Below are 12,306 nucleotides of genomic sequence, written 5' to 3'. Positions count from 1 at the left end.
TCGATTCTAATTTTAAATTAGTAATCACTGAATAGTTTCCTGTTTAATCCAATGGCAACTTTGCAGCTATTCCAGCTTCATTCATAGAACAGATAAAGTAAAAAAAAATCATCTGAGAAAAAAAAGAAAGAAAAGTTTGAGTGATCATATCAAGGTTGCTGCAAATAAATCCCTTTTCTTCTTTTCCAGTAAAAAAAGAAGAAGACGTTTGTATGAGCATCAAAGAAGAAAATGCGAGAGATGGAACAGTAAGAGAGAAACAAAGTGAGATGGATGAAGAGCGAGAAAGCGCGATGAAGGAAAGCAGCGAGAAGAAGAAAACCAGAGAGATGGACAAAGAGGACCACAGCATCAGCAACAAAGAGGTAAAATAAAGATGGATTTCCATCCTCACTAGTTGGATTAACCTATTCCCAATTCATCCTGGAATTCATGAAATCACATCAGATGAGGAACTAAAAAGCTAAAAGCAGTTTTCCAGGTGTTTAATTCAGGTTTTACCACGTAAATATCTGAGGAAGCCATCAGCAGATGATGATGAATACCTTTGTCAACGGCAATAGTCAGATGAATCTAGGAATAGACCCCACATTCACCTTAGAAACACCATGAGGGTCCAGAAGAGAAAATACTTAATACTACTTAATACTATAAATCCCCTTCATCTCCATGGCAACTAGCAGGACCTTCATGATAAATTTCAAACAAAGGCAGAGTCATTAGAGACACAGCAGAGGTTTTTTTAGAGCTGCATTAAAACTTTGCATCACAAAACACCCAAAGTGAGACATTATGTGTGAGTTGTATCGATGAGACAGACGTCTTTGTCCTCAGCAGAGTCTCTGCTTTCATATCACACCTTGTTTGTGTAGTTTTGCTTCGAGTGGAGAAATGTAGACAGTGGCATCATGTCACATTATGTTGTATCACGTCATATCACTTTGACTCGGATTGCATTGTATAATTTTGCATTGTATTGCATCACATTGCATCATATTGCATGACATTGCATCGTATTGCATCGTATTGCATCGTATTGCATCACATTGCATCGTATTGCATCACTTTGCATCATATTGCATCACTTTGCATCGTATTGCATGACATTGCATCGTATTGCATCACATTGCATCATATTGCATGACATTGCATCGTATTACATCACTTTGCATCATACTGCATCACATTGCATCATATTGCATGACATTGCATCGTATTGCATCACATTGCATCATATTGCATGACATTGCATCGTATTGCATCACTTTGCATCGTATTGCATCACATTGCATCGTATTGCATCACATTGCATCGAATTGCATCACTTTGCATCATATTGCATCACATTGCATCATATTGCATCACATTGCATCGTATTGCATCACATTGCATCGTATTGCATCCCATTGCATCGTATTGCATCGTATTGCATCACATTGCATTGAATTCGTCATGACGATGCAGGAATGCAGAATCCAAATGTTTTAATTAGCTAAACGGAAAAACTGAAAGGTTAAACTCAGGCACGGAGAACGACAAACACAATGAACCAGTAGCGAAGAACAGAAACCAAGCAGTATGTGTTCACAGAACAAGACTCAGGTGGAATGACTTAACAAAATTAAACCAGGTGAGTTAATGAACAGCAGGCAAAACAAGAAACAGGACACAAGGAAATGAAACAAGGAAAACCTGAAAAAAAAACTGGAGATCAGAACTGGGGCTGCACAGTGGCACAGTTAGCACTGTGACCTCACAGCAAGAAGTCGTTCACTGGTTCGATCCTTGGCTGGGGAGGGCTTTGGTCAGTGGCCTTTCTGTGTGGAGTTTGCATGTTCTCCCCATGTATGCGTGGGTTCTCCAGCTTCCTCCCATCATCCAAAAACATGCATGTTAGGTTAATTGGTTACTCTAAATTCTCCCTACTTTACTCTAAATTGCCCATAGGAGTGAGTGTGAGCGTGAGTGGTTGTTCGTCTCTGTGTGGTGATGGACTGGAGAGCTGTCCAAAGCCTGCCTGTCGCCCAAAGCCAGCTGGGATAGGCTCCAGCTTCCCCGTGACCCTGAATTGGATCAAGCGGTTCAGAAAATGAATGAACCAGAACTAAAGACACAAAAACCATGTCATCATATCACTTCATCTTGTATCACTTTACTTTGTATCGCATCACAATGTATTGTATCAATGTATTTTCCATCACGTTGCATCATATCACATTGCATAATATCGAATGTCATTATATCACTTCGCATTGCAACATATCGCATTGTATCATACTACATCACTTCGTATAAAGTGCCTTATGTGAATGTTGTAGCTGTTCTTTTTCATCCTTTTTAAGTACAAGAACTACTTCTTCTACTGAATTACTCCCACTAACAGCTAAAAACCGCCACCTTCTGGTGACACTGTGCAACTTTATTCACTTAAAACAAGCTGATGGATGCCATGCAGCAGTCAGGTTTGCTTAATTACTGAATGAACATCTGATTGTTGGTTTCCTCCAAATGTATCCACATGTTTGAAGTTGCAGATGTCTGTTTCATTATTTCTTCTCTGAGCAGTAAAGAAAATAAAACAGATAAACACACACACAAAAGATTTTAAGATAACTCAAATTTGTCAGTGAAGTTTGGAATTGATGGTTACATGAAGCATCCCCTCCCTGTCTCCCCAGGCTGGACCTCATTCCTCACCTCCACCACCCGTGGGTTTGGACCTACCTCCCCCTCCACCAGCAGAGAGAGAAGCCCCCTCTTCCTCAAAGAAGAATAAGTTTAGACCCCCTCCACTTAAAAAGACACCGGACTCTCATGAAAAGTAAGTCGGCCAATAAAGGAACAACCTTATATCACCCCTTTATTTCCAGTTCAAATCCAGAAACTTGAGGCTTCTGGGTTTTTTTTTTTTTTTACCTCTTTTTATCAACTTAGTTGATTTTATTAATTCATTTGCTTTCAGTCACTCTTTTTCAGCTTTTCATATTATTGTTTATTTATTATTTTCATATAATGATTGCTATGATTTTTGGTATGGATAGCTGAAGGCTCCTTATGCTCAACGCGGATGACACATACGCAGATAGATGGACAGTTTTATCCATCTTTTGGGTTATGTGTGTAATTTAGTCTCTTTTCAAGAAGCTTAATTATCCATCACTTGACACAGAAAACGCAGCAAAACCACCGTAAATCAAGAGGGCAGTGTTGAGTTTTGGCAGACATGAAAGTGGTGAAAGAAACAAACCCAAGGGAAAGAAGAAGAACAAGAAGAAGACGCAGAAACCGCCAAACAAGAAGCTCCTGAAGAACAGAAAAAAACTTTGTGCCTTTAATCTTCTTCTTCTGGTCTTTTTGGACGTTTGTAAACAACCATGTATTGGTGCGTAAACTTTACTAACCGGGGTCAAAATGTGGAAGTGAACTCTGAACTCAACACTGCCTACTAGTGGATGAACTGACTTAACATCTATAGCAACGTACAGGACACATGGAAGCACGACGGTGAAGGCCATAGACCAGGTGTCGGCAACCCGCGGCTCTAGCGCTGCCCTAGTGGCTCCCTGGAGCTTTTTCAAAAATGTTTAAAAAATGGAAAAAGATGGGGAGGGATATATATTTTTGTTTTGATATAGTTCTGTAGGAGGACAAACATGACACAAACATTCTTAACGTTTTCCAGTGTTGTAAAAATGTGTAGAATAAATATGAAATTTTAACATTTCTGTCAAGGAAGATTTGCGTCATAGCCTGCGACACGCGTAGCCTATCAGCAGCGCAGGATGCCAGGCAGGTGTTTGTTGTAAACAAAACTGGCGGCTGTGTGATGGGACAAGGAAAAAAAAAGAGAAAAATAACCGGGGAGAACAGAGGATTCAACGTTGGACCGAATCATTTACATTCATTGCCAATGCGGAAGGATTGCCTGAATGTTTGCTCTGTAGCGAGAAGTTGTCAAATAACAAAGAGTAACATGGAAAGACATTTCGAGGGAAAGCATGTGCGATTGCATTACTTCTGGAGAAATTCGAGAAGTGCAAAAATAGATTTAAGTGGATTGCATTTCCAACCCGGGAGATAATAAAGCGTGGAAAACTGTGGAAAACCGTTCACAGATGGTGATACATGAAGGAGTCAGTCATCAGCATATCAGAACACGTATTTGCTAACTTCAAAAACAAAACCGAAACAATACAGAAAATCAAAGACATGCCCCTTTCCACTAAGAAAATGAAGGAAAAGGGCCATTAAAATGGCAGCAACATCACCGATCAGCAAATTAAGGACAATAATTCAGCACAAGTTACATCTTACATGTTGAGAAGCTGACCAGTGATGTCCGAAAACAGAAGTCACATTAAACGGGTAAGAACATCATCCTTCATAGACGCATAATGAGTAACAAAGTGGATGTTTTTATAAAATTGTTTCTGATTTCTGTCAGTATATATTTGAAATGACACTTGGTAATATAATCGGGTTTTGGTGCTCAGGTCGGAGGATAGCTGCGTTGGTCGCTTGTCTAAAAGAAGAGGATGCTGCTGCGTTTTACCCTTGCACTGACTTGCTTGACAGAAATCAAACTGTATTCATTTGATTTGATATACTTCACCTTTTTTAAAAGGCTGCTGGTTTATTTTTTTTATAAATGCAGGCTGCGTTTTATTGCGCTCTGTTTGTTACCCAAATAAGGGGCGCGTTATGCACATTCCATTTTGTTTTTTCGAATTCTTAAAAATGACATTTAAAAAAAAAAATCTGATTTCTTTATTGCATTGTTTTAATTTAATCAATGCAACGTAATTGTAATGAAGTTAAACATGAGACGGGTTTGTACAACAGAGTAGTCACTAGGTGCGTCATTCTCTACAGGATGCACTGCAGGGAAAATAAACACTGCAGGCTCATTATGTATTTGTAGCCAACTTAGTCATTTTGATAGTAGGCTAATATAGCTAATATAGATACATAAAGCATGTGTTGCCTTCATTATAAGGCTTATATAAGGCTTTTAATTTTTTGCGGCTCCAGACATATTTGTTTTTTGTTTTTTTGGTCCAATATGGCTCTTTCAACATTTTGGTTGCCGACCCCTGCCATAGACTGTATAAAAGATGGGCGAAGCCTCCGTGACGTCACCTGTAGATTTCTGAAGAGCTGAATTGACGCTCGGTGGGCGGTTCCTACCATCGCCATCTTGGCGGGGGCATGTGTGTCGTCTCGCCGGTAAAATACAAAAATGGGCAAAGAGGTGGAGCTGAGAGGGGGGCTGTGAGCGTCGTGGTTGATGATTGACGTCGAGCGAACTCCGAGCTTTCTGTAGCTAAGAGCTAACTGAGCTAACCCGGCGCTAACAACAGCTAACGAATGTAAGCAGGCTAAAGCTAAGTCACGTTGTTAACCGGCTAAATACCGTGGTTGTTCCTTCTTGAAGCGGGAGATTGAGTACCTGTCAATCAAAAGGACACGCCCCTAATTATGGCGAATTTTGAGAAAAATTACTTAGAAAAAAATTATCTCCCTTCACAGTTGTCATGAAGATAAACCTGACCTATTAAATCTAAAAAGTTTTTTTTTTTTTTACTAGGCTCAAAACATGTTTATTTCTGCTGTGAATTTGGTCTTTTTAGCATGGGAGTCTGAGGATTCGCTCTGTTTTGGAGCCCCTAGTGGATGAGGAAAGAACTGCAATCATAGTCATTTCCGCATAGGCTTCACTCCTCACCGCCGGAGGTTGCAACGACAACGTTTAAAACTGACGTAATTCATGTACATAAGGGAGCATAGATGTGCCTTAAGTTAATTGAAAACAGACTAAATTAAAACCAAAGCAGGAAATGGAAGAAACTGGCTATCATCTGCGTATCTGTCTTCTGCGTCAAACATAAATGGGCCTTGGGTGGAAGGTTTTATCCTGACTGTCGGGACAACAACATGTCACCAACATTCAGCTGGTTTGGTGGTGCTTGGAGAGGTCTTTGGGTTTTGTTAGTTTTAGAAGAATCCTCTTGTTTCGTTGTTTTTGTTTTAAGACTGGGGCGTTCAGCGCTGGTCCTCATAAGGCCACAATAAAGCAGGTTTTCAATGTGCCGCTGCTCCAACATAGCTGTTTCAAACGAATGAGTCTACAACAGCCTATGAAGTTCAGAACTTCATAGGCTGTTGGATGCATTTGCGTTGTAGTCGGGAAACAATGGCTGCATTATTATTTCATTCATTCCACGGCTTTTTGAAGCACTTCTCCCTCGTTTCTCTTTTTTATTCATTATAAAATATTTCACCACTTATGATGCCTTTCGCCTGAAGACTGCTGGGATAGGCTCCAGCTCCCCAACAACCCTTCATCGGACGAAGCGGTTAGGATGATGGATGAATGATGGCGGTTTTATTTTTAATCTTTATTTGTAAAATCTTTCCATCTCCTCCTACATACCACGCCGTATTAACCTGAACCAAACCGGTGCCTTTACCCCTGACGTTGGGCACGTAAATGCATGTACGCTTCTGTATCAACACATCTGAAAAACCACCTGATGAAACCTTTTCAGCCATATTTGAGAGGTTTTTCTACATTTTTATTTGCTGTTTTTTTATTGCAATATTAAAGGTTTTGCGTAGTTCTGGTGGTGGTTAAAACTCACTGACAACCTGCAGGACAGCAGACTTTAAGGCCGACTTTGGACACCCCTGTTTTAATCTCTTCTCTCTTTCAAATGGAGAAAAATCAACATTAAAAAGGACCTGTTTTTTTCGAAGGGTTTTTCCACTTCATAAGGGCCTTGAAATGAGTTTTTCACAATTTGATTTAAGAAATTTCTCACCTGTCTAAAGTCTAGACATTTTTCATCTCTTAGGAAATCTTACCACTTCACTGGTAGATTATTTCACTTGATTATAGTCAGAATCGTCTCAGTTGAAGGGTTTTTATTCATTTTAAGATAATTTCTGCAGTGGAGGAACTCTGTTTACTGAATGTGAGTGGGCAGAGGGTTCTTAATTTAGGCAGTAGGAAAGTGGTGGGAAGCCACTGAGAAGAAAAGCTTTGGCAGAACTCGGCCTGAAGCAAAGCAAGATGCGAGAACGCTCAGAGGAAACGCTTTGATTTTCAACCACCACACAGCAGTGTGGTGGGACTCATGTGGCCGTTGTGTTTGCTTTGCAGGGTCTTATCGGAGACGTACTTCGAAGAGCGATTTGCTGAGCTCCCAGAGTTTAACCCAGAGGAGGTCCTTCCATCGCCCACGCTGCAGAGTCTGGCCACGTCACCGAGAGCCATCCTGGGAAGCTACCGCAAGAAGAGGCGCAACTCCACGGGTGAGTCAGGGTGACACAGGACGCTCTTTTAGTTTAAGATCTGTTGCATTTTACCGCTTCTCTCTCTCCTTTTCCATCCGTCATCTCCTTCCAGATCTGGAGGTGGCGGCGGAAGACCCCAGCTCCCCTCGGAGAAAAACCCGTCGTCTGTCCAGCTGCAGCTCAGAGCCCAACACCCCAAAGAGCGCTGCCAAATGTGAGGGAGAAATCTTCACCTTCGACAGAGCAGGTACGACAGGTTTGACAGGTGGAGCAGCAAATTCAGGTCACAAAGACAAGCTGTGATGCGTCTTCCTGTCCAAGCAGGGCCGGAGAGCGAGGTTCCACTGGGAGACCTGGACAGGGTTCCTTACTCGTCCCTGCGTAGAACGCTGGACCAGCGTCGGGCTCTGGTCATGCAGCTGTTCCAGGAACATGGCTTCTTTCCTTCAGGTAGAGAAACGGTGAAGCTGCTCAACGAAGTGGAGATTTTATCTTTTTACTCAGCGTTAGAGAGGAACAGAACTTCCAGAACATAAAAAACAGTCTCAGTCAATATCTGAGCTTCAGATAATGAAGAAAATCTATCTATGGATCCATTTTCTCAACCACTTAGTCCAGTTCAGCTGGAGTGTATCCCAGTAAACACCAGGTGTGAGGCAGGTACACCTGGACAGCTCACCAGCCTAATGAAGAACAGAAAACATTTGATTCTGATTTCTGCTAATCCTTTATAGTTTTCTTAATATTAGTGATTTTTTATATTGTTGTTGTTTTGTTTTGTTTTTTTTTTAACTTTTTTTTTTTACTAATATTATCCAACCAAAATTTTTCCAATACGGGTATCAACCGATACTGATATTTTTGGAGCAAATTGTGCCAAAAATCTGAAAATATCTGGTTAACTATACATGACATCTTTTATATTTTGTCATTTGGAGTTAGAGGAGATCTATCTGAAGAGTTTGATATATAATATTTACAGGTTGTGTAAAAGTTATGTTATTAAAAAAGTAAAAACCGATAACAATTTCTGGTATTGCATTTCAATGTCGATATCAGCTGATAATATTGGTTTGACAATAATATTATTTTGCTTCTATTCTTGTTCTTTTTGTACTTTTTAATGCTACTTCTGCAATCCTGCTTTTAAATCATAAATCAAACTTTATTTGTAGAGTGCTTTATCATACATAGAATCCAACTCAAAGTACTTTACATTAAAAACATGATGATTTTGTTTTTCATGATTGCACAAACTTTGCAGGATAATTTGTAAAACTGATGTAGTTTTTCTAACATCCACTCTGACTCCTCTGTTGTGTCGCTGCAGCTCAGGCCACAGCTGCCTTTCAGGCTCGCTACTCGGACACTTTCCCCACCAAGGTGTGTCTGCAGCTGAAGATCCGCGAAGTTCGGCAGAAAATCATGCAGACCGCCACACCTGGAACCCTCGAGCCCGAAGGGTCCGTCGAAGCCGGTCCGTCCCACTGCTCCTCCTTCAATCAATCAGCACGGGAGGACGGAGGGGCGGAGCCACAAGGGGACAAAGGTCAGAGCCCAGAGGAGCCGAAAAGTGAAGGATCGTAAACCAGAGAGGGCGTCGAAGCAGAAAACAGAAGAGTGAACCGGTATGAAGGATGGCTCCACTGGCACCGATCTCCAACAGACCTGGGCAGAAACACAGAATATGGTCTCAGATATTCAATCTACTCAAGACCTGCTTTGATTGTCCAATCCGAACTTTTAAAAAAGCCTCAAAGTGGGGAAATCACATGCAAGTCATGATGAGTCAAGTGCTTCTTGTAGTATCGTTTTCCCTTTTCTTTTCCCGGGTTTCCTGAATGTTTCAGCGAATACCTTCGCCCAGGTCTGCTCTCAGCACATTTGTACAGTAGATTGTAGTTGGATGCACAAACTCTGTGGTACACACTCTATCTCTTTGGCACACACACAAACACACACATGGAAAAACCTCGGTGCATATGTAATCTCTCTCCAGCATGCACACACACTTACAAAATTAGACTGTTACTCTTGGTTGACCTTCCCCAGGACAGGAGTCGCTACCAAGGACCATGACACACAAAGGCACTTTGTCACTTCTTGTGCAGATGCAGTTTGCTGTTGCCAGCCAGCCTCCCAGCCAGCCCTCAGATGCCATTGACTTGACCTCTTTCAGGCTCCTTCCACTCCTCAGCACAGTGGTCGGGACGCAAACACAACCCCAACAACCTCCACTGATTTTCCACAGCCCCGGGATGCTGCAAATCAGACAGCACACACACACACACACACACACACATACACACTGTACATGCAGGATGGGACACTTCTGTGCAGCGCGAGCACTTGTGCACAAAAATAATCACCCCCCACCCAATCCCCGTCGTCTGACGAAGCCATGGGCCTGCACAGTTACTAGTGATTGTAGTGAGAGACGGGATGCAGCGCAACCAATCTTTGCACCTTCAGTTATTGCCAACGAGACGGGCTGAGACCTAAACTGGCAGGAGCTGATCATACATGTCTGTTGTATGTCTGTTGGGGGGAGGGGGGGGCGGGTGAGAGGGGGGGTCACGTCCCCCTTGAAAAAACCTGTAAAAGAACAGGCACCGTAAAGAGATTATGTAAAGAGATTATATTTTTCCTTTTTTTGGGGTTGTGAGGCTTTGAAGCGTTAAAAGTCGAACGGCTCCCAGCGGAGAAAAGACGAGAGGACGGAACTGGACGCCAGACCGCATCGTAGGGAATATGGACAACAACAACACTCACCAACAAAGAGACAAGTGGAATTTGAACCAAACTTGTCTGAATCTCCTCTGAATGGACGTGACGTTGCTTTCTCTCGTTATCGTTGCCGTGGAAATAACCAGTTTTACCTTGGCCTGTTTTTCTCTCTCTCGTGGCTCTATTGTGTTTCTTCTCCAGCATATAAAATAACAACAACAAAGACTCTGGACATAGAAGGTGGATGAAGTCAGTCTGTATGGTAAACTGGGCCTCCCCCCCCCCCCCCCCCCCCCCCCCCTTCTTTCCCTTCTCCTCCCATCCCTACAATCTCTCCCCGGACACAGAAGTGGGGGAGCAGGAGCGTTTGTCGTTTTGTAAAACGTTGAAATCAGGTGTTTGCACAATTTGTGCGGCCCTTCTCGTCAGGGGCCGCCACAAGTTCAATCAGGAAAGTATTGTTTTTAGTGCTAGTTTTAGTCGTTAAGTAATAACCTTGTTCCGTATGTTATCAACCACCTTCTCTTTTATTTGTTCCGCTTAAATAATCCTCCCTCGACTCTCCCATCCCCTCAAGTGTTGTTAGAAAGTGCCCTTAAGCACTGGTCCCGGGTCAAGCGCTATGTAGCTCAGGATGGTTCTGATTAGGGTTAGTTCAGGGAAAGCAGATCCTAGACCAGCCCTGGAGGGCAGTCTCTGGAGCCCTCCCCTTTCTCCCCTCTCTCTCTCTCTTTCTCTTTATCTCTCTCTCTCTTCTTGACACTTTATCCTTTCCCATCAAATGGTGCAATAGGACATTTTTTTTGTTTTTGGGGAAGTGGGTGGGTTATTTTTTTCGGGGCAAGGCTCTGTGCCATAGATATTCAGTGCAGTCAGTCAGTGAGAGGAAATGAGCTGTTGTGATACTATCTTTAACTATGGTAAAAACTATTAAAAAAGAAAAAAGAATCACAATTATTGTCATTGTTGAAGAGATATAGAGTATAACTTACTAAAAGTTAAAGACAATTTTTGAATAGCACTTTTTTGGCTCTTTGCTTCTGTGGTGAAGAGTGGGGGTAGGTATTATGGGTATCTCTTTTATTTCTCTGTATACAGTTGGATGTGTGAAAAATATATATACTGGTATTTCCATATTTGTGCATTTAGGTCTGTGTTTGGGGGGGTTGTGTGTATGTTTTGGCACATGCAGGCAGTGTGTTAACACAACTGACCTCTTCTTTCACCACGCAGCAACATTAGCAATAGTTTATTTTTGATTGTAGTCTATATTCTACTCAAGAGACAGTATTTTTATAGTCACAATGACTATTTTGTCAGCTATCTTGACTGTTATTGAACCCAGATGATTCAGGATATATATGAAATGGAAATTCAGGAGTTATATATATACACAGGTAACAGAAGACTATCAGTACACATCACTTTGGGGTAAGTTAGGGCTGGAAAGTGTCTACCTGCATGCATGTGCAAATACATGCACACTTGCACACGCCCACGCAGACATATGTGCATACACACATGTATGCGTGTACACTGTATGATTGTGCTTAAAAATAAAACTGTCCTTACTTTGGAGAAGGAATTTCAGGATGAGCAATGTGAGTGTTATCTCATAAGCAGGCATGTTGACCATGTGCAATATTTCTAAACAACATAAAAAGAAAAAAAAAAAAAATATTGAAAATATTAAAGATCTAACACAATGTTGAATGTCCTTGAATTTATTTGATATTTATAAATGTCTGAATGAGTGTTTGACTAAAGTGGATGTCTTATTGCTGCTCTGTGTTTGTTTGCAGGCTCACCAAAATCACAATGAAAGATCTGAGAGAGACAAGATGATTAAAAAACCTATTTCACTTAACTGAAATTTGGCCACCTTGACCCAACAGAGGAGTCCCATAAATCCCTGGAGCATACAGTGCGTCCTCCTCCAGCTGGCCTTTATCTGGCATATCAGTGTTAGGAGTACTTATTGGATTAGAGCAGCCTTTCAGATTCAGGTCATATTGGGTATAAGGTGAGGAGACCCAGTCAAAGAGCTTCCAGTACAGTAAGCACACCTTGTGGAAAGTTTGAGGTGAACTCGCCCTGTCCGCTTCTGAATACAGGGAAAGCCTCATGGCCTTGATCAGTTCATATTAAAGTTTACTGTTTTCCACCAAGTGAGGCACATCTGGTAATATCAAGTGACAGTTTTAGTATTTGCTTTAAGGCTAATCCATTTTAGAATGGAAAAGTTCACAATGCATAAAAACATGTCAGTGTAATACAAGGTTT

General features: G+C 41.6%; 1 protein-coding gene across 1 annotated transcript in view; it reads left to right on the top strand.

The window, feature by feature from the left end:
- Positions 1–11,715, top strand: part of cica (capicua transcriptional repressor a) — a 53,752-nt gene extending 42,037 nt beyond the window's left edge. Inside the window, exons 17-22 of the mRNA XM_079258496.1 lie at positions 190–365; positions 2,679–2,821; positions 7,163–7,314; positions 7,409–7,543; positions 7,621–7,746; positions 8,627–11,715. Coding sequence (XP_079114622.1) covers positions 190–365; positions 2,679–2,821; positions 7,163–7,314; positions 7,409–7,543; positions 7,621–7,746; positions 8,627–8,883 — 989 coding nt within the window. The 3' untranslated portion in view covers positions 8,884–11,715. The remainder of the gene's footprint in view (positions 1–189; positions 366–2,678; positions 2,822–7,162; positions 7,315–7,408; positions 7,544–7,620; positions 7,747–8,626) is intronic.
- The last annotated feature ends 591 nt before the right edge of the window (positions 11,716–12,306 follow it).

The sequence above is a fragment of the Telmatherina bonti genome (assembly GCF_933228915.1).
Source record: "Telmatherina bonti genome assembly, chromosome: 19".
NCBI lineage: Eukaryota > Metazoa > Chordata > Actinopteri > Atheriniformes > Telmatherinidae > Telmatherina > Telmatherina bonti.
Note: the sequence above shows the minus strand (reverse complement) of the source record. Positions and strands in the feature narration are given on the sequence as shown.